General features: G+C 44.0%; 1 protein-coding gene across 5 annotated transcripts in view; it reads left to right on the forward strand.

Annotated features, from left to right (window-relative positions):
* USP34 (ubiquitin specific peptidase 34) overlaps nt 1-19,293 on the forward strand; it is a 240,088-nt gene that overhangs the window by 38,577 nt on the left and 182,218 nt on the right. Inside the window, exon 1 of one of the 5 annotated variants that reach the window (XM_068232386.1) lies at nt 8,024-8,218. The exons of the other annotated variants lie outside the window; for them this stretch is intronic. Coding sequence (XP_068088487.1) covers nt 8,209-8,218 — 10 coding nt within the window. The 5' untranslated portion in view covers nt 8,024-8,208. Of the gene's footprint in view, nt 1-8,023; nt 8,219-19,293 lie in introns of those variants that run through there. 5 annotated transcript variants of the gene reach the window in all.

Genomic DNA, 19,293 nt, shown 5'->3' on the forward strand with positions numbered 1-19,293 from the left:
CCCTGGAACAAGTGCTTTTGATCACAGGCATAGTGAAACACGACCTGCAGTGGTGGATTACACCAGCGCATCTTACACAAGGCAGACTGTGGCAATATCCGGTGGTGGTGGTTCTCACAACGGATGCAAGTGGCGCAGGATGGGGCGCTCATGTTCAAGAATTCGAGATGCAGGGCCTTTGGCCGAAGCATATAAAAACTCAGTCCTCAAACTTCAGGGAGCTATTAGCAGTGAAACTGGCCATAATAGGTTCGATACACATTATCAGAGGACACCATGTTCAGCTGAGAACGGACAGTTCGACAGTGGTGGCTTATGTCAACCGACAAGGAGGCACAAGGTCAAGGAAACTATTACAGTTAGCACTGGAGATACTGGATCTAGCAGAACAGAACTTGGGGTCGTTAACGGCAGTACATTTGAAAGGAGCACTGAATACTCGAGCAGATTTGTTGAGCCGTACGCAGACTTCCAATACGGAGTGGACATTGAGTCAGCAGGGGTTTCGAGAGTTGGCGAAGCGATGGGGAAATCCAGTAGTAGATCTTTTTGCCAACAGGGAGAACTCCAAGTGCCGCAATTTTTTCTCCGTAAATATCAGGGACAAGCCAGCGGCAGTAGATGCATTAGCTCAACCGTGGACGAGCGGTCTGGTTTACGCTTTCCCACCATTGAATCTTCTGTCCCTTGTGCTGAGGAAACTGGCAGAGTCCAAAACAACCATGATACTGATAGCACCCGACTGGCCCAAAAGATCATGGTATCCACTATTACTCAAGATGAGGATAGAAGGACCACTTCGTCTATCAGTGGACAATCAAATGATAACATTGCAAGGGAAGAGAATTCAGGGCCTGGAGAAATGGAAGATGTCGGCCTGGTTACTGAAGAACTGATACTCAAGAGACAGGGGCTGTCTGATAAAGTTTTTGAAACACTAATTAAGAGTAGAAAGAAAAATACCAGAGCTATCTATCTGAAGTACTGGAAGACGTTTAATTTATGGAAACAGCAATCTCAGTATAAGTCTACAGAGATTGCGACTATTCTTGAGTTTTTACAAGCCGGTATAGACAAGGGTCTAGCCTTGAGCACTATCAAGGTTCAAATTTCGGCACTTTCTGTTTTTTTTAGATAAAAAGCTTGCCATTCATCCTTTAGTGGTTAGGTTTGTGAAATCGATAGAGAGAAACAGACCAATTAGGGTTAAACCTTTTCCCAAATGGGATCTTTCGGTTGTGTTGAAAGCTCTGACACGGCCTCCCTTCAATTCCATAGACTCTATGGACGTTAAGTTATTAACGCTAAAAGCGGTTTTTTAGTTTCAATCACCACGGCAAGGAGAATCAGCGAGCTGGAGGCTCTATCCTGTAAAGAGCCATATTGCATGATATATGAAGATAGAATTATTTTGAGGACGAGTGCGGAGTTCTTACCTAAAGTAGGTGACATGTTTTGCAGAAAGCAAGAAATAGTACTTCCTTCATTTTTCCCTAACCCTTCCAATGAGAAGGAATGGGAGTGGCAATCGCTGGACGTGAGGAAAACTGTCCTAGCATATCTTGACAGAATCAGATCATTAAGGAAATCAGAGGCTCTTTTTGTTAATTTTACGGGAAAACTGGTGGGCCAGAAAGCCTCAAAGAAGACGTTAGCCAATTGGATAAAACTGTGCATACTGGAAGCTTATAAAGTCATGGATCAACAACCTCCAGACAGTCTCCGGGCACATTCAACCAGAGCAACGGCTACTACCTGGGCTTACAGGGCTGGAGCTTCGCCTCTGGAGATCTGCAAGGCGGCTACCTGGAAAAACCTGGGGACCTTCGCACGCCATTACAGGCTGGATCGCTTATCTGCTTCAGATCAGGATTTCGGAAGGAAAGTCCTACAAGCAGTCAGCCCACCCTAAGGTTTGTGATGTTAATTTCTTTGTTATCATCTCGAAGTGTACCTGTCCTGGAGTGTTATGGAAAAACCAGGAATTAGCAAACCTGGTAAGACTATTTTTAGTAACACTCCAGGACAGGTGGGGGTAACCCACCCTCGACTTTTATTTCTCTGTTCAAAAACAATGTATAATATAACTGAACGTATAGAAATTCATATATAAGTATACTATTGGCAGGAGATGAGGCGGTTAGACCTGTTTTGTCTTCGTTTCTTGGATACATACTGCCGGACTCCTGCGGTTACATTAAAGATATAGAGAGGCTCATGGATGTTTCCTGTTTCCTGGGAGGAGCCAGGTCTCGAAGTGTACCTGTCCTGGAGTGTTACTAAAAATAGTCTTACCAGGTTTGCTAATTCCTGGTTTCGCTTCCAAGTAGTTACTAGTGGGTAGCTACTCAGAAGCCCATCAGTGGATGTGACTCTCTGCGGTGTCCCTTCTGCTCTGCCCGTGCCACATACTTGCAATCGCCCAAACAGTGCATGGGAGTAGCAGACAGTTGGTGAATTCCCAGTCTTCAGGCTCCTGTGTGAAAGAAGCCTCAAGCCCTGTACACACACTGGATTAAAATATGCTGAGGTGGCTGATAACAGCCGCCTCCGCAGATAATCTGCCGTGTGTACGGTGGCGCCTGACCGCCATCCAGCAAGCGATCCGCCGGGGAGATCAATTTATGGTCAATAACTTCTTCTCACCATTAGCCCTGCCTGCCATGTTACTTCATGTCTGCTCTGCTCCAATGGCGTCCCCCCCCCCCCTCCTCCCCGCATAGCAACAGGCCGCATCATCAGCTGACTCTGTGTCTGTATGGCCTCAGACCAGCGAAGTTTCCTAATGCCAGTGGGGTGACAACAATCAGGCGTGTGTACAGGCCTTTATGGAGACTCTCACTAACCTTCACTAAACATTGCCCATTTGTTTGTCCTTCTGGTCTTGCACTGAGATCATCAAGTGGCCAAACCAACTAGTTTGCCATCTTCTCCCAAAATTGTAGCCTCTTCATCTCTTTTAGGCCCCTTTATTACAGAAGGCTTAAAACTGTGAATTTACCACCTGTCAGATGCTTCTGTGCACCGATCGGCAACTTCCTGCTGCAGTCGCTCGCTGGAGACACTTCACTGTTAGAGGGAGTTAGAGATCCTCTGTGAACTATCTGTTTGAGGTCTATCCACCTTTGAGCGGCGGACAAGTGGTTTCCTAGAGCAATTTATGCCTTGATAAAGGTGCCTTGCATGGCTCCGAAAAAGGTTGGCTTTTTAATATTGCAAGTTACAGTAAAATAAGTTCTTGGGATGTGCCGCCTACCCTTCTTTTAGTGTTTTACAAGGGGCGTCAACCCCCTTATTCAGCTGAAGCAATCCAATTGTGAGTGCCAGACATCCTTAGTATAGACTTATAGCGCCCAGCGCGCGGGCATTGGAAAAGCGACAATAACTCCCCCTCCCCCCCCAATGGAGTCACATTTGACCATGGCTTAGGCTTTGTTCAGGCACATGTCTTTTTTGCATATGGTGCTACAGATGTTGTCATATGGCTGCATAGAATTGCAGCAGAAAGGAGTTTGTGGCTAGCAGCTGGGAGTCAGAACTGCGGGTCAAGCATGTTCTTTATTCCTGTCTGTACCTTCTACAAGTACTTTTACCAAGGACTAGTTGTAAGCCTTGTTCACATCTATGCAGTGCAGATAGCTGTGCGATCAGAACGCATTTGCAACGTGTACGATCGCACGCCTTCTGCGATGCTACCCGCTGCACTGCTGTTCCCATCCATTGACAATGAATGGATCAGCTCTGCGCTTGCGGGCAGAATGCATGCAGCAGTACACTTGTGCCGTTTTTGCATGTTACCACGTCATACGTGCTTCCAAATGCGCACGGAAGCGCGAATGATGTGAGCGAGGCCTAAGTCTGACTAAAAGTATTAGATCAGCAGGATAGCCAGGTAACTGGTATTGTTTAAAAGGGAATAAATATGGCAGCCTCCATATCCCTCTTAGTTCAGTTGTCTTTTAAAATTCCTAAGCATTGGCAGTTAAGAGATTCATTTTATTTTACGTTCTTTCAATCAACAAGATTGTAATATGCAAATTAGAGGAGTCTGAGGATTTTTGTACCGACTCCACAGCCCTGAATTATTCACTCCCTTTTATGCAACCCAGTATTTCCCCCTGTCCCTTAACTTGTTAATTGTTGTGCAATTTTTTTTCTTTTTGTTTCAAGTGCATTGTTAATTGTTGTGGCCAGGACTTTCAGACCTCTGTTTTCTTGGCATTTCCTATCCTCAAAGTGTCACTTACCACAGGGTAAATTGCTGCAAATGGGAAGGTCACTATTAGTGCACACATTACTCAGTGTGCTCAGTGTTGCCCGTGACTCATGTATAAGTCTACCCCTATACTTTTATGAAGTGAATTAGACCTACATTTCTAGACTTGTGTCTCAGCTGAAGAAACAAAGCATAGCAGGCAGCTCCACAGCCTAGGTCAGCATTTGCACCATGACGTATATGTGGGATTTATTTAGTGAAGGAATGCAAACTTCTTTGAAGTTAATTAATTTGATTATTTTCCAAATGCCAAATTGCTGAGCTGCAGGAAAACTTGTTATAATTTAGCAGTTGTAGAATGTAATTCAAAATGGGATGCTTTTCATAAGTTTGCCATAATGGCCGATTCAATTGCTTTTATTAAATCTGGTAAAAAAAAAATCTATTTCCCCAACAGGGCAATATCAGGCATTTTCATTCAATTTTACTTGTTAAGCATTTAGGTGCTGGTGGTATGAAAAAAACACGTGTAAGCTTCCTGTATGACAGTGCTACATAGACATAGAAAGGACAGAGTGCACACTGTGGTTGCTGTTGGTAGTAGCGCAGGGCCCAATGTGGAAAGGTCTCACCTGGTTGAAGTTGCCGGATTAACCCTTATGGGTTTGCCAGCTGTCTCGCTTGTGTTCCTCTTTAGCCAGAAACCTGGCTTGGGACGATGTCCTTGGTCGTAGTAGTGGCTCTCGGCCTGCAAACAGTGGCTGCGGTGTCACTCGCTTCAGTGTTCTCCCCAGATTTTTTTTTTCCAGCCGGGTGGCAAGAAAAAGTAGCCAGGTGGGGTGGAACGGGGGTCAGCCAACTCAGCTGGTGAGCTGATGACCGCCTATGTGCTCACCAAAATTAGTCAGGAGTAGCACCGGCTAAAAGAGCCTGGAGAGAACACTGCGCTTACTGTATGGTGCTGTGCCTGGCTGGTAGGGGCTGGGATCCCTGGAAGTTAGTGGAGGTATGGTGGTAAGGCAGCAGGCAAACATGCGGCAATGCGAATGAAGGGATGATGCTCATTTTAACACTTTATTTGCCACATGTTCTGCAGGGGATCTCCCCCACTTTTTTAAACATATTGTATAGCATGGTACTCGTACAACAGCATTATTTGGATTGACTCTCAATACATTTTTGCAGGGGTCTAATCAAGAGCAAGTGAGCATTGTAGTGCAGCAGGATTGTCAAACTTAATCACATTAGGGGCAAAAATCTAAAACGCAGTCTTATGCTGTGTACACACGGTAAGATTTTCAGTGGGATTTTTTTTCCCCCCACATGATTCCGCACTCGATTCTGCGCTCCATTCTCTTCATTGGTTTTTCTTATCTTTTTCCATTCACCGCTATGAGAAATCGAGCTCGGAAACTATCGGGAGCAATATCGGACATGACTGATTTCATCAATCGGATCCATCTATCGCACGGAAAATCGTACCGTATGTATTAGGCATAAGGCCTAGTTCCCATGGGCGTTAAATGCAGTGTTTGCAGCTCAAGTATTGTAAATGAATGTACATCTCTTTTTAACCTTTTAGCAGCCAAATAAAATAAAACTTTGGCTGCAGGGCCAAATTTTTCCTGCCACTGGGGAAGTGTGCCGTCCTAGCCTGGCAGGGTATGCAGAGTAGACAGGGAGCTCTATTTACCTGTCTGGATGGCTGGATTGGCTGTTTCTTCCTCCAGAGCAGCGATGATGTAATCCAGACATGTCTTCTTGGTTCTGATCACATGATATGTGATCGGGATCCAGGAGACCGTATCAGCGTGACAGCGCCACCTAGTGGTGTAAGTGTCTCTTCTATCACCCCTCTTCCACCGCGGGGTGGTGCTGTAATGTTGACGAGGTTTCCTCGATCTCCATCATATCATATGATCTGGACCCAGAGGACATGTCGGAAGTTCAGAACCACAAGTGGAGGAAGAGAATAAGCCATCTGGAACAGGTAACTATAACTGCTCCCTGCCGCCCGCTTGTTTCTCTGCATTATGCTGCGATTACACGGGTCGATTCTGGCGCTTGATCCTGCGCCTGATAGTTTTGCCTGGCTTAATTCTCTTATGTTCCGCTCATTTTTTGTATCTTTTTTTAATTCACTTCAATAATCAATCGAGTGGCAAAAACGATCGAGTGGTGATCTGACATGTCAGAAATGATCTATCTAACCATATTATCAGCTTGGAATCGACCCGTGTATTCCCAGCATTAGGCTCCCTGCACACTGCAAATCCGTTTTCCGATTCCGTTTCCGATTCCGATTCCGTTTCCGATTTTCCTTGAATACATTCAACAGAAAAACGGATCAAAAAACGCAGCATGCAGTTAAGATTAATAATCGGAATCGGATGTAAAAACAGATTAAAAATCTGAATCTGATTTGCTTGCAGTGTGCAAGAGGCCTTAGGCAGCCTAATGAGATTTGCCAGCAAGGGTTTAGAGTGCACAGCAGTTTCAAGCTAAATATTTTGTTAGAAAATGCTAACAGATTAAACGTCTGTACTGACTTATCCTGTCCATGCAAACACCACGCTCGATCCTGTCTCATTTCACTACATGTAGCATCCAGTATTGGCTAACTGCTACGCTTCTGTGTACCTCCTATGTGGGTCAAAATGTGACGATTGAATGACGGGAACTGATGCCAAATGTTTTTCACTCATACACACTGGAAGCTTTTTTTTTGGGCCAAATTTTGTGTACACTCTTCAGGCTTCTGGCTCAATCCTAATATGAGCGTGGAGTTTCAAGGTTGGTGAAGAGCTTGTCACACCACTACATGCATCCAATGTATATCAAACTAATTCAACCAAACCGGCCCCTTCTCAGGAGAAATTCCCCAATGTTCAGATTATGGCAAGTACTGCGGGCATCATCAGACTCTCGGTTGCAGAATGGAGTTGCATTATTAGGCTCCTTATGTTTTCCCAAAGCTTCTTCAAACTGAAACTCTGATAAAAGCCCATAAGCCTAGGTCACAAGGGCAGTGTTGCCTTTTGGATTTTGTACTATACTTTGCGGATGCTAAAAGTGTAAGAACAAGCAATGTTGTATTATTGGAGGATCCTTATCTGGCTTACAAGTGGGCACACTGTGTAACTGTTTACTCTTGAAGGCCACTCTTTCTGTGTAACCAAGGATAACCTTGAAGTTTAATGAACTAAATGAAACCATCTTTGTAGATAAAAAGACAATGCCAATGATTAAAGTTAATATTTGATTAAAGTCCATATGATGGGAAGACAAATATACTGTAACCTTGTGTGTGTGGTTTTTGTGTGTTTGAGTTCAAGTAGATGCTGGTTGGCTACTTATCTGTGAAAAATCTGCTGTGATGCTGTGCTGGGATCGAGCGGAGGGGCAGTGGGTGCCTGTGGTGCATATAAAGTTAGCACGGAGGTACACCTGTATTGCTTGCTTTCAGTTGAGCACTATGTACTGTATTTAGTGCAAAAACTGGTATTTTCACTTAGTGAGCAGTTATTTTAAACTGAAAGAGGCTTGTTTCCACTTAGGGCTCGTTTTCATTGCAATACAGAGCTGCGCAACTCTGTGTTGCATGTCACTCTGGGGGGGAGGAGCTTGCGATCCCATTCTACTGAATGGTATCGCAGGCACAATTGCCCCAAAATGCAGGCAACCATGCGCGTGATTCAGTGGTGAGTTGCAGCACATGTATGGAAACAGCAGACAGTGCAGTCTATGCTCTGTCTGATGTCCCTGCAAACACATTTCCATAAGCGTGGCTGAAAGCTCACTATATAGAGACTGCTATTTGCGCAGCCTATTGAAATTAATAGGTTGATGTCCGATTTGTGTGCATGGGAAAAAAAACGGACGCCATGAAACATTTAAATGCATCTGCATCCCTTTAGTCGTGTGTAGCAGGGCTAGAGGGATTCAGGTGCATCGCGCATCACAGCTCTGCCAACATAGTGTTTTGCAAGACAATGGAAACAGGTGAATGTCCTGGCATATTTCACGATCATTTGAATTTCATCTGAGGAAAATATAAATTTAGATCAACCAAATGGAGATAAGCAACCTAAACATCCTGGAAAGATCAGGGATTAATGTATGTTCAGTAGATTTTTAAAGACTAAGTTAGTGTATCAGAGACGTTTTAAAGTGAACCAGAGATGAAGCACCCTCAGGTATTTTACCATTCTTCACTGCTCAGCCTGCTTCTTATCAGCCCTGATAAAATACCCCACTGAGCATTCAGTATGGCTTTGCTCAGGAATCGTTATAGCAGAGCCAGAAGGGGCAGGCATAGGCTTGAAAAGACATCAGAGAAGACAGACTCCGCTATAGTGATTCCTAAGCAAAGCCAGAATGACTGCTCTGTCGGGGATTTTATCAGGGCTGATAACAAGCAGGCTGAGCAGTGAAGAATAAAACAGAGAGCAGGGTATGTGTTTTCTCTAATGTTCCCACTGATATATATGGAAAATACATGAGGGTGCTTCATCTCTGGTTCACTTTAATCTAAACGTTTTATACACACCCTGAGCTTCCTCCAGCCCCATACGCACAGATTGCTCCTACGCCGCCATCCTCGGCCTTCTCTATCGCCGGTACCAGGTCCCGTAACTTCCTCCAGTCACGGTCAGTCTGTGCAAGAGAAGTGGGCCCTCTCCATATCTCTCCAGCGGCTGCAGGAGTGATACGCACTTCTCTTGCGCAGACTGGCCGTGATTGGAGGAATTTACGGGACTCGTAACGTCTCTGGTTTCCTTTACATAGTAGCAAAGCTAACGGAAACGGGAGTGCAAAACCAGAACCATTCAAATGTTTGTATTAAATCTAACCTGTAAGGGAAAAAAAACTTCAAAAATGATATTTACCTAAGAAGTGGAAAGACTCCAGTAGATAGTCCAGAGGCTTCCCCAATACTCCTTGACCTATCCGCTGCTGCCTGGGACCCTCTTCATGGATGAGATCACAGCCATACTGCACATTTGTGAGTACTGGCCCTGCTTGAGCAGTAGCACAGATGCTGTAACCAGATGGAGTAGGTACTGTACATGATTTAATTTCCAAGTTGTCAAACTTGTCAGGGTCTCACAACCCTCTGTCTCTGACATTCATGAAACTTGGAGCCTTTTGGCTTGGGTTTTGAGGTTTCATTTCTTCAGCATCCCAAAACATCCCCACCTTCCTGCCTTTGTCACATTCTAGAAACCCTACCTTAACTCCCAAACTGCCCCGCCCCCCACATCACTTAAAGGATACCCGACGTGACATGTAACATGATGAGAGAGATGTGTATGTACAGTGCTGAGCACACAAATAACTGCTGTGTTCCGTTTTTTCTTTCTCTGCCTGAAAGAGTTAAATATCAGGTATGTAAGTGGCTGACTCAGTCCTGACTCAGACAGGATAAGTGACTACAGTGTGACCCTCACTGATAATAAATTACCCTTTATTTCCTGCTCTCAGAAGCCGTTTTCTGCTAGGAAAGTGTTTTATAGTTCTATAACATCTTATCAGTGAGGGTCACACTGTAGTCACTTCCTGTCTGAGTTTGTGCCCGATTATTTTCCTGATCGGATGTAGCACGGTGAGTACAAGGCCTTACTGAAGCCATCCCGCGCCCCCCCCCCCCCCCACTGCTTGATATACAGAACACTCATGCCTTCCTTTCAGTCAGTGGTAAAAGGAAGGTTTAGTAGTCCCTTTCCCAGGGGAGACGGCAGGGAGCCTGACTAATTCTGGTTGGTAGCCCCAATGGGATGTTCTCACTGGACATTTTGCAAAGTCATAATAAATGTGTTTGTTGGGAAGAGAGGGGATGGTACCAGGTCTGTGGAGTCGACTTCTCAGTTTCTGGTTCCACCGACTCCTCTAATTGGCATATAACAAGCTTGTTGATTGATAGTATGTAACATAAAAGGCATTTCATTGTTGCCAAAGCTTAGGAATTTCAAGCTATATTAAGATGACGTTTGCTATATTTATTAGGAGTCGGACTCTGTGCCTTTTGTTTCAGATTCCAGGTACCCAAAATTTTCTCCAACTCATAGACCTGGGTGGCATTGGCATAATTAAAACAATCAGAAAAAAGGTGTACATGAGCTTTCTTTTGAAGGGCTGGTTGACGTTCAGCTTGTGCTGGGACTAGCATTGGCCCTGTACCTGGCGGGTAGCAGGTTGCCCTTGTCTTTTTAACTTGAGGCATGTTCTGTAGGTGGACATTAGTGAGACTGTAGCTGGAAACAGCTGCTTTAGCTCCTAACCCTGCTGGTCCTCTCTCATTCTTCTTGGAATCACTTAGTGGCAGCTGCATACAGCCTCATAAATCAGCAGGAACAGTTGTACTGCGGCCATCAATAAATGACAGTTGTCTTATGGCATGTTTATGAAGCTGCATGTGCCTTTTAAGGCAGGAGGTTAGCAGCCCTCAGTGATCTGTGATCTTTAGCGTTGTGCAATGTAAACATCATTGCATTTGTGTAGTGCAAGTGAGGTTCTTCGAATGTTTCATTGGGAAAGGCAGTGCGTAGCACGGATTTGCAGCTACTAAAATAAAATATGCACATGCTATTTATGGCTTCTTAAGACATGCTGTGCCATAGGCATTGTTATAGTGAGCAGGAATACTGGTTCAGAGAAGGGGGTTGGACCAAAGAGAAATCGGGCCATTTTCTTGCGTTTCTCAGTTGTATTAAGGAAATTGGATGAATCAATGTACAGAGGCGCCAGTAGGATAAAAGATACTAAAAGGTTTAAAACATCTAGGTGGCGGTGGTGGACCGACCGACCCAAAACAGACACGATGCTGTCAATTAAAGTCAACGAAAATTTATTCACATACTCCAACAAACACTGCGACGCGTTTCGCTCCCATCTACAACCTTCGAAAAAGAACAAACGCCCACTATCAGACTCAGAAAACGAGGAAGGAGAGGGAAAAGAAAAAAGAAACAAACGATAACTGCTCTGCACCCAACTGGTACCCCCCCACTTGCCACAGAAACTAAGAGAAGTATTTTCAACCTATCCCATCATATTCTCACAAAACAAGAGTCAGGTTTATTAGAAAAAGGACTCTCCTACTGCCCCACAAATCAATCTGATCTTTTTGAACTGTTCAATGACCTCAATACTTACATACGGAAACTCACCCTTAAAAGACACTTCGCTATCAAAAAATTCAACACCCCGCTCCATACAGATTCCACCAGTCTTATCCTCACCTGCAATGATTCAATCCCCATTGTTTCCGTTCCTACAGCTGAAATAGAGACCGAAAAATTCATCAACACAAAACTCAAAGGCCGTTCACGATTCTACCCCACTGCCTCCAAGGGCAACTTCATAGACACCTTTTATTCTCTGGTGTTAAAAGATCTACAAGAACTCACCATCCCTGACACCCTCCCCACCTCTAACTTAACATCGTCAGAAAGATCGGCCCTCAAAACCCTGCGAAGCAACACAAACATTGTTATTAAACCAGCGGACAAGGGGGGAGGGATAGTCATCCTTGATAAAGTCGACTACCTTGAGGAATCCCTGAGACTATTAAACAACCCCAAACATTATAAACTAATGAACACAGACCCCACACCCGAAATCAATAAAACCCTTAAAAATTTCATCAATGAAGCACTTCTTAATAACATTATTACCAAAAACGAAAGGAATTTCATCATCAACCATCACCCAAAAACTCCATTTTTCTATTATTTACCCAAAATTCATAAGAGCATTCTCAAACCACCTGGTAGACCTATTATTTCAGGTATTGATTCAGCAACAAGCAATCTGTCCCGATTCATTGATACACACCTCCAACCCCATGTCCAGGCCTTACCATCCTTCCTGAAAGACTCACAACACCTCATCCAATTTCTACATTCCACACCATGGCAGGACGACTACATCTGGCTCACCTGCGATGTCACCTCCCTGTATACAAATATTCCACACCACTTTGGCCTTACAGCCTTACAACATTACCTCAAATCCAACACAGCCATGCCATTTCTACAACAATCCTTCTTAGTACAATGCACCGAATTCATCCTTAATAACAATTTCTTCACATTTCAAGATTCGACCTACCACCAAGTCAGCGGAGTTTCCATGGGAAGCTCGTTCTCCCCTTCTTATGCTAACCTGGCCATGGGGCTCCTAGAACACATCAAACTATATTCAGATAACCCCTTCTCTAGCAATATTATCTTTTACAAAAGATACATAGATGATCTGATCTTTATATGGAAAGGCTCCCCCACTACTATTCCCTCCTTTCTAAATTACCTCAACAGTAACCCAGCAGGCCTGCAATTCACTTCTCATCATGACCCTACTTCTATCGAATTTTTGGACCTTGTCCTATACACAGACCAACACCTTATCAAAACCAAAACCTTTTTTAAACCCGTTGACGCCAACAATTACATACATTACCACAGTTTCCACCACCGCCCTTGGACTAAGAACATCCCTTACAGTCAATACAAGAGAATACACCGCAATTGTACAGACATACAACAATACAACATACAATCAAAAGTTTTGACAACTAAATTCACAGACCGAAAATACCCCAAAAAACTCCTACAGGATGCGTACCATAAAGCCAAAATCCCGACACCATCCACACGATATCCCGAGACTATTACAGACAACACACCCCGATTCATTACCACATACAGCCACCAACACCAGTCCATCCGCAACATTCTCAACAACAGATGGGAGATCCTTCTTCAGGACCCCCACCTACGACCCACCTTACCCACAAAACCAGAGATTACATATAGACGCGCCCCGAACCTTCGCAGCCTTCTGGCTCCCAGCAGGCTGCGACAGCCACCTATAGATAACATAAATCCCCAAACCATCCCAACCCCAGGAAGTGCCCCATGCCTTCATCAGAGATGTCTAGCATGCCAATTCGTCCTCAACACATCCACATTCTCCTCCACAGTCACCAATACAACATTCAACATCAAAAGTACAATAAACTGCGGATCCAAATACGTCATTTATGTCATTTCATGTCCATGTCAGCTACAGTATGTGGGCAGAACCACCCAATTGGCCAGAAGTAGAGTGGGACAACATAAAAGGAACATAAAAAACAAATACCCCCTACACAGCGTTTCACGCCACTTCTCCACACACCACAATAGCGACCCTGCACTTTTCCGTATCACTTTTATCGAATCAATTCCATACCACCACTCCAATTCCTTTGACTCCCTCAAAAAACGAGAAATGTACTGGATACAACTACTGAAAACACTAACTCCAGATGGCCTCAACGAGGTACTGGAGAAAATTTATTAGGTTCACTCCTCAAGTACAACTGATTTCTCTTTTTAATCTGGCGCTCTCCTTTTAGTAATTTTTTACGTTTATATGTGTTGAATTTTTATCTATTGCATCCATGTTTGTGTTATCATTTTTTAAGTTTTTTTACTTCTTTATTATCTCACTTTACCTCTTTTTATAAGTGTGTATGTGTGTGTGTGTATATATATGTGTGTGTGTATATGTGTATGTGTATGTATGTGTGTGTATGTATGTGTATATGTGTATGTATATGTATGTGTGTATGTATGTATATATATATATATATATATATATATATATATATATATATATATGTGTATGTGTGTGTATATATATGTCTTACTATTATTGTGTTATATAGGAATATTCTCATATGAAAGGAATTCATATGTACCAACAATATACGAAAATGTGTCAATACGTATACACTTGAATGTATATTACCCCCATACGATATATTTTGATCACTTCTTCTGTGTGTATATATATATATATAGATGTATGTTGGGGCGGTGCGGAGTAACGGGGAGGAGTCCCTCAACGGATTTATCCTTGGAGCTTTGCATAGTTTTAATGTTTACCCCTTTGGATCCTTCTCCTTTCATGATTGCAACTCGAATCATGATGGAAGTTATGATCTGTTTATTTATACCAATCCTAGCACCAGGACACATACAAACATCACTATCAGCATTAGATACGTTTTCAATTCCTTTCTGGAACAGCTCATCCCTTGCAAACCTTCTCTATAACTTTAATACGATATATACCTAAAATGGCCACTAGATGGCAGCGTCTCATCACTATTACTAATCTGTTAAACAAACCCACGTTCGTTTGAAAATACAGGAAGATTCTATGTTTGAATGCGTGCCCTCAAAGCTCTAAACATCGCTTGCCTATCTAATGACATGGTTTGACAATCAGTCATTCCCTCATCCACGGGCCTCCCCTCCCTTACATTGCCCTCTGTTCCCCCAACAAATATGGCGGTCCCTGCCTCATGCGCAGGCGCCCTCCATACCCACAACTCCCCAGAGCCTTTCTGTACACGTGGCATATTCAGCCACTCACACATGCGTACTTCAGGCAAGCGGTGAGACTCAATCGTCACACCGCTCTGCCTCCGCGAAAACACGCCCCCTTCCCCATTACGCTCCACAGGACTGGCTCCCTTGTCCACACCCCCTCGCTCACCTCATTGGCCCCCTACCCTGGCTACCATCCAGGTCCACGCCCTCCAGCCACGCTTTCCCAATCGTTCCTGCACCGACACGGATCTATTTAAAGGTCCAGAGCGGGGTTTTTGAGCACAGAGGTGCCAAACCCTATCAGGACCTAGAGCTGGTAAGCAATTTACTCCTTTTACGTTTTATCTAGTCTATGAATACTGTACTATTGCTCATAATCATACACCTCTCTGTTCCCCATTCCCCACTACCACATATCATAATACCTGGTGATATATTTGTGTTGCCTCCTCCTGTCTCCCCCTGCCCAGTAATTTCTTCCCACAATGTTCTGACTAACAGTACTCCCCCTCTCACCTCCCATACACAGTACAATTAACGATGCACTCAATTACCCCTTTCATTACCTTCTCCCCCTGATACATATCTAAATCTGCATTTACAAGTGTACAACATGTTGTTTACAGTTCCCTGATATGGTTTATGTCTCTGTCATTTTTTAGTGAGATACTCCTATTGTTTAATGCCTGAAGAAGCGGGTTCTATGCCCGTGAAACGCGTCGCAGTGTTTGTTGGAGTATGTGAATAAATTTTCGTTGACTTTAATTGACAGCATCGTGTCTGTTTTGGGTCGGTCGGTCCACCACCGCCACCTAGATGTTTTAAACCTTTTAGTATCTTTTATCCTACTGGCGCCTCTGTACATTGATTCATCCAGTGAACCACCCTTGGTGGAAGGGTGTTGTACCCTCCTTTTCTTCTATCACAGAGAGCGACATCTTAATCCTGAGTGGGGACAGGTTTATACTCCCCACCTGCCTATACAGTGGTTGCCTCAGCGGTAACCCTTGTTTGTAAGTATAATACTTACCTTTCATTTCTTCCATTCGGGCTAATACCTACTACACTATATTGGGCTCTCGGTTTGTCTGCTTATATCTCCTACAAGTTATCTTGGCCACCTCGCTAGACGACGCGGCAACCCTAACCTGATCGCAGCCCTCCTGCACATATTACATGGATCCTTTCGAAGACCACATATCGCATAGGAACACACTCCTGGCACAATTTAAGAAGACGCAACAGTCTACTACAGAGTCCACTAACTGTACTCCTACCACTAACACTCCTCCACAAGTGGACTTGAAACCTACCTTTCTAAAACTAGAGTCAGTCCTTAAGGATGAGTTTTTTAACTTAGCAGATATCACCATGCAGGAGACATATATCAGTGAAAAAATTTCTCCTGATGGCATTAGAATCAAAATTTTATCAGCATTTCCGAAAGATACGGTTTTTACGACAGAATTTTATAGGTATCTAGAATGTTGCACACAGGGCATTATGGAGAGAATCATTAAAAAGAGAAAGTCCCTGGTAGTAGAACTACAGCCCACAATTACAGAATGTAAAAACCTTCTAGCCCAACACACCACCAACCCCCAATACCACCCCCTATTATCCAATCTTACCACTAGAGTAAAAAAATTTGAACGAGATACTACTGAAACAAAGCTCAAAAAACTAAATCGCGATCGCCTCGCTTATGCAGAACACAGGGAAAGGGAGAGGAAACCACGACCCACACCTCAACCTCTCATGCCTTCAGCACCAGGCACCTACCCACCCTTCCCCCCACCACCACTTATGAGCCTCCCCCTCAACAGACCCAATGGGCACATTTACCCACCATACCCACCCCCTCCCCTCCTGCCTACCAAACCAGACACCCCACCACCACCACCAATCATCACGAATAGCAAATTCACCTTCAACAACACCATTCCTCTTTCAAAACAAGTCCAACCACCCATTAGCTTCACGAACACCAAAACTCTCCACTCTAAAAACACTCCTAAAACCAAACACCCAATTCGCACCAAACCACGTCCAATCCCCCTTTCAACACAAAAGAACTCACAGAATAGCAGCCCACATACTGTGGCTGACCAGAAAAAAACCCAGATAAACTCCAAATTAGCCAACTTCAACTTCACCAACTCCAACCCCCCAGCTACCCTCACTCTACAGGAGCCCAATCCATCAGGGACCAAAAAGGATGACTGTCCCTCCCCCCACCCCGACCTAGCGGTCAACAACGCGGACGGCGACATAAGACTCTCCCAAATTAGCACGTATAATTCCAACCCCAACTCCCCCACTAGATCAGACCCACACACCTCACCCTCCAGTCCATCCTCTGACAAGCCCCTACAAACCACCATCAGCAAGTTCTTTGTACCTAGAATCTCCCAACTTACAGAGTCAGACGAACCACAAAACCAAACCCTATCATCCTCTTTTTTTAGAGTTACCAGCCTCCCTAACACAGAACATCCTCTCGACCCAATTACCCAGCCCCATCTCCAAACGCTCCCATCTACAACCTTCGAAAAAGAACAAACGCCCACTATCAGACTCAGAAAACGAGGAAGGAGAGGGAAAAGAAAAAAGAAACAAACGATAACTGCTCTGCACCCAACTGGTACCCCCCCACTTGCCACAGAAACTAAGAGAAGTATTTTCAACCTATCCCATCATATTCTCACAAAACAAGAGTCAGGTTTATTAGAAAAAGGACTCTCCTACTGCCCCACAAATCAATCTGATCTTTTTGAACTGTTCAATGACCTCAATACTTACATACGGAAACTCACCCTTAAAAGACACTTCGCTATCAAAAAATTCAACACCCCGCTCCATACAGATTCCACCAGTCTTATCCTCACCTGCAATGATTCAATCCCCATTGTTTCCGTTCCTACAGCTGAAATAGAGACCGAAAAATTCATCAACACAAAACTCAAAGGCCGTTCACGATTCTACCCCACTGCCTCCAAGGGCAACTTCATAGACACCTTTTATTCTCTGGTGTTAAAAGATCTACAAGAACTCACCATCCCTGACACCCTCCCCACCTCTAACTTAACATCGTCAGAAAGATCGGCCCTCAAAACCCTGCGAAGCAACACAAACATTGTTATTAAACCAGCGGACAAGGGGGGAGGGATAGTCATCCTTGATAAAGTCGACTACCTTGAGGAATCCCTGAGACTATTAAACAACCCCAAACATTATAAACTAATGAACACAGACCCCACACCCGAAATCAATAAAACCCTTAAAAATTTCATCAATGAAGCACTTCTTAATAACATTATTACCAAAAACGAAAGGAATTTCATCATCAACCATCACCCAAAAACTCCATTTTTCTATTATTTACCCAAAATTCATAAGAGCATTCTCAAACCACCTGGTAGACCTATTATTTCAGGTATTGATTCAGCAACAAGCAATCTGTCCCGATTCATTGATACACACCTCCAACCCCATGTCCAGGCCTTACCATCCTTCCTGAAAGACTCACAACACCTCATCCAATTTCTACATTCCACACCATGGCAGGACGACTACATCTGGCTCACCTGCGATGTCACCTCCCTGTATACAAATATTCCACACCACTTTGGCCTTACAGCCTTACAACATTACCTCAAATCCAACACAGCCATGCCATTTCTACAACAATCCTTCTTAGTACAATGCACCGAATTCATCCTTAATAACAATTTCTTCACATTTCAAGATTCGACCTACCACCAAGTCAGCGGAGTTTCCATGGGAAGCTCGTTCTCCCCTTCTTATGCTAACCTGGCCATGGGGCTCCTAGAACACATCAAACTATATTCAGATAACCCCTTCTCTAGCAATATTATCTTTTACAAAAGATACATAGATGATCTGATCTTTATATGGAAAGGCTCCCCCACTACTATTCCCTCCTTTCTAAATTACCTCAACAGTAACCCAGCAGGCCTGCAATTCACTTCTCATCATGACCCTACTTCTATCGAATTTTTGGACCTTGTCCTATACACAGACCAACACCTTATCAAAACCAAAACCTTTTTTAAACCCGTTGACGCCAACAATTACATACATTACCACAGTTTCCACCACCGCCCTTGGACTAAGAACATCCCTTACAGTCAATACAAGAGAATACACCGCAATTGTACAGACATACAACAATACAACATACAATCAAAAGTTTTGACAACTAAATTCACAGACCGAAAATACCCCAAAAAACTCCTACAGGATGCGTACCATAAAGCCAAAATCCCGACACCATCCACACGATATCCCGAGACTATTACAGACAACACACCCCGATTCATTACCACATACAGCCACCAACACCAGTCCATCCGCAACATTCTCAACAACAGATGGGAGATCCTTCTTCAGGACCCCCACCTACGACCCACCTTACCCACAAAACCAGAGATTACATATAGACGCGCCCCGAACCTTCGCAGCCTTCTGGCTCCCAGCAGGCTGCGACAGCCACCTATAGATAACATAAATCCCCAAACCATCCCAACCCCAGGAAGTGCCCCATGCCTTCATCAGAGATGTCTAGCATGCCAATTCGTCCTCAACACATCCACATTCTCCTCCACAGTCACCAATACAACATTCAACATCAAAAGTACAATAAACTGCGGATCCAAATACGTCATTTATGTC

The sequence above is a fragment of the Hyperolius riggenbachi genome, chromosome 4 (genome assembly GCF_040937935.1).
Source record: "Hyperolius riggenbachi isolate aHypRig1 chromosome 4, aHypRig1.pri, whole genome shotgun sequence".
In the NCBI taxonomy this organism is placed as follows: domain Eukaryota; kingdom Metazoa; phylum Chordata; class Amphibia; order Anura; family Hyperoliidae; genus Hyperolius; species Hyperolius riggenbachi.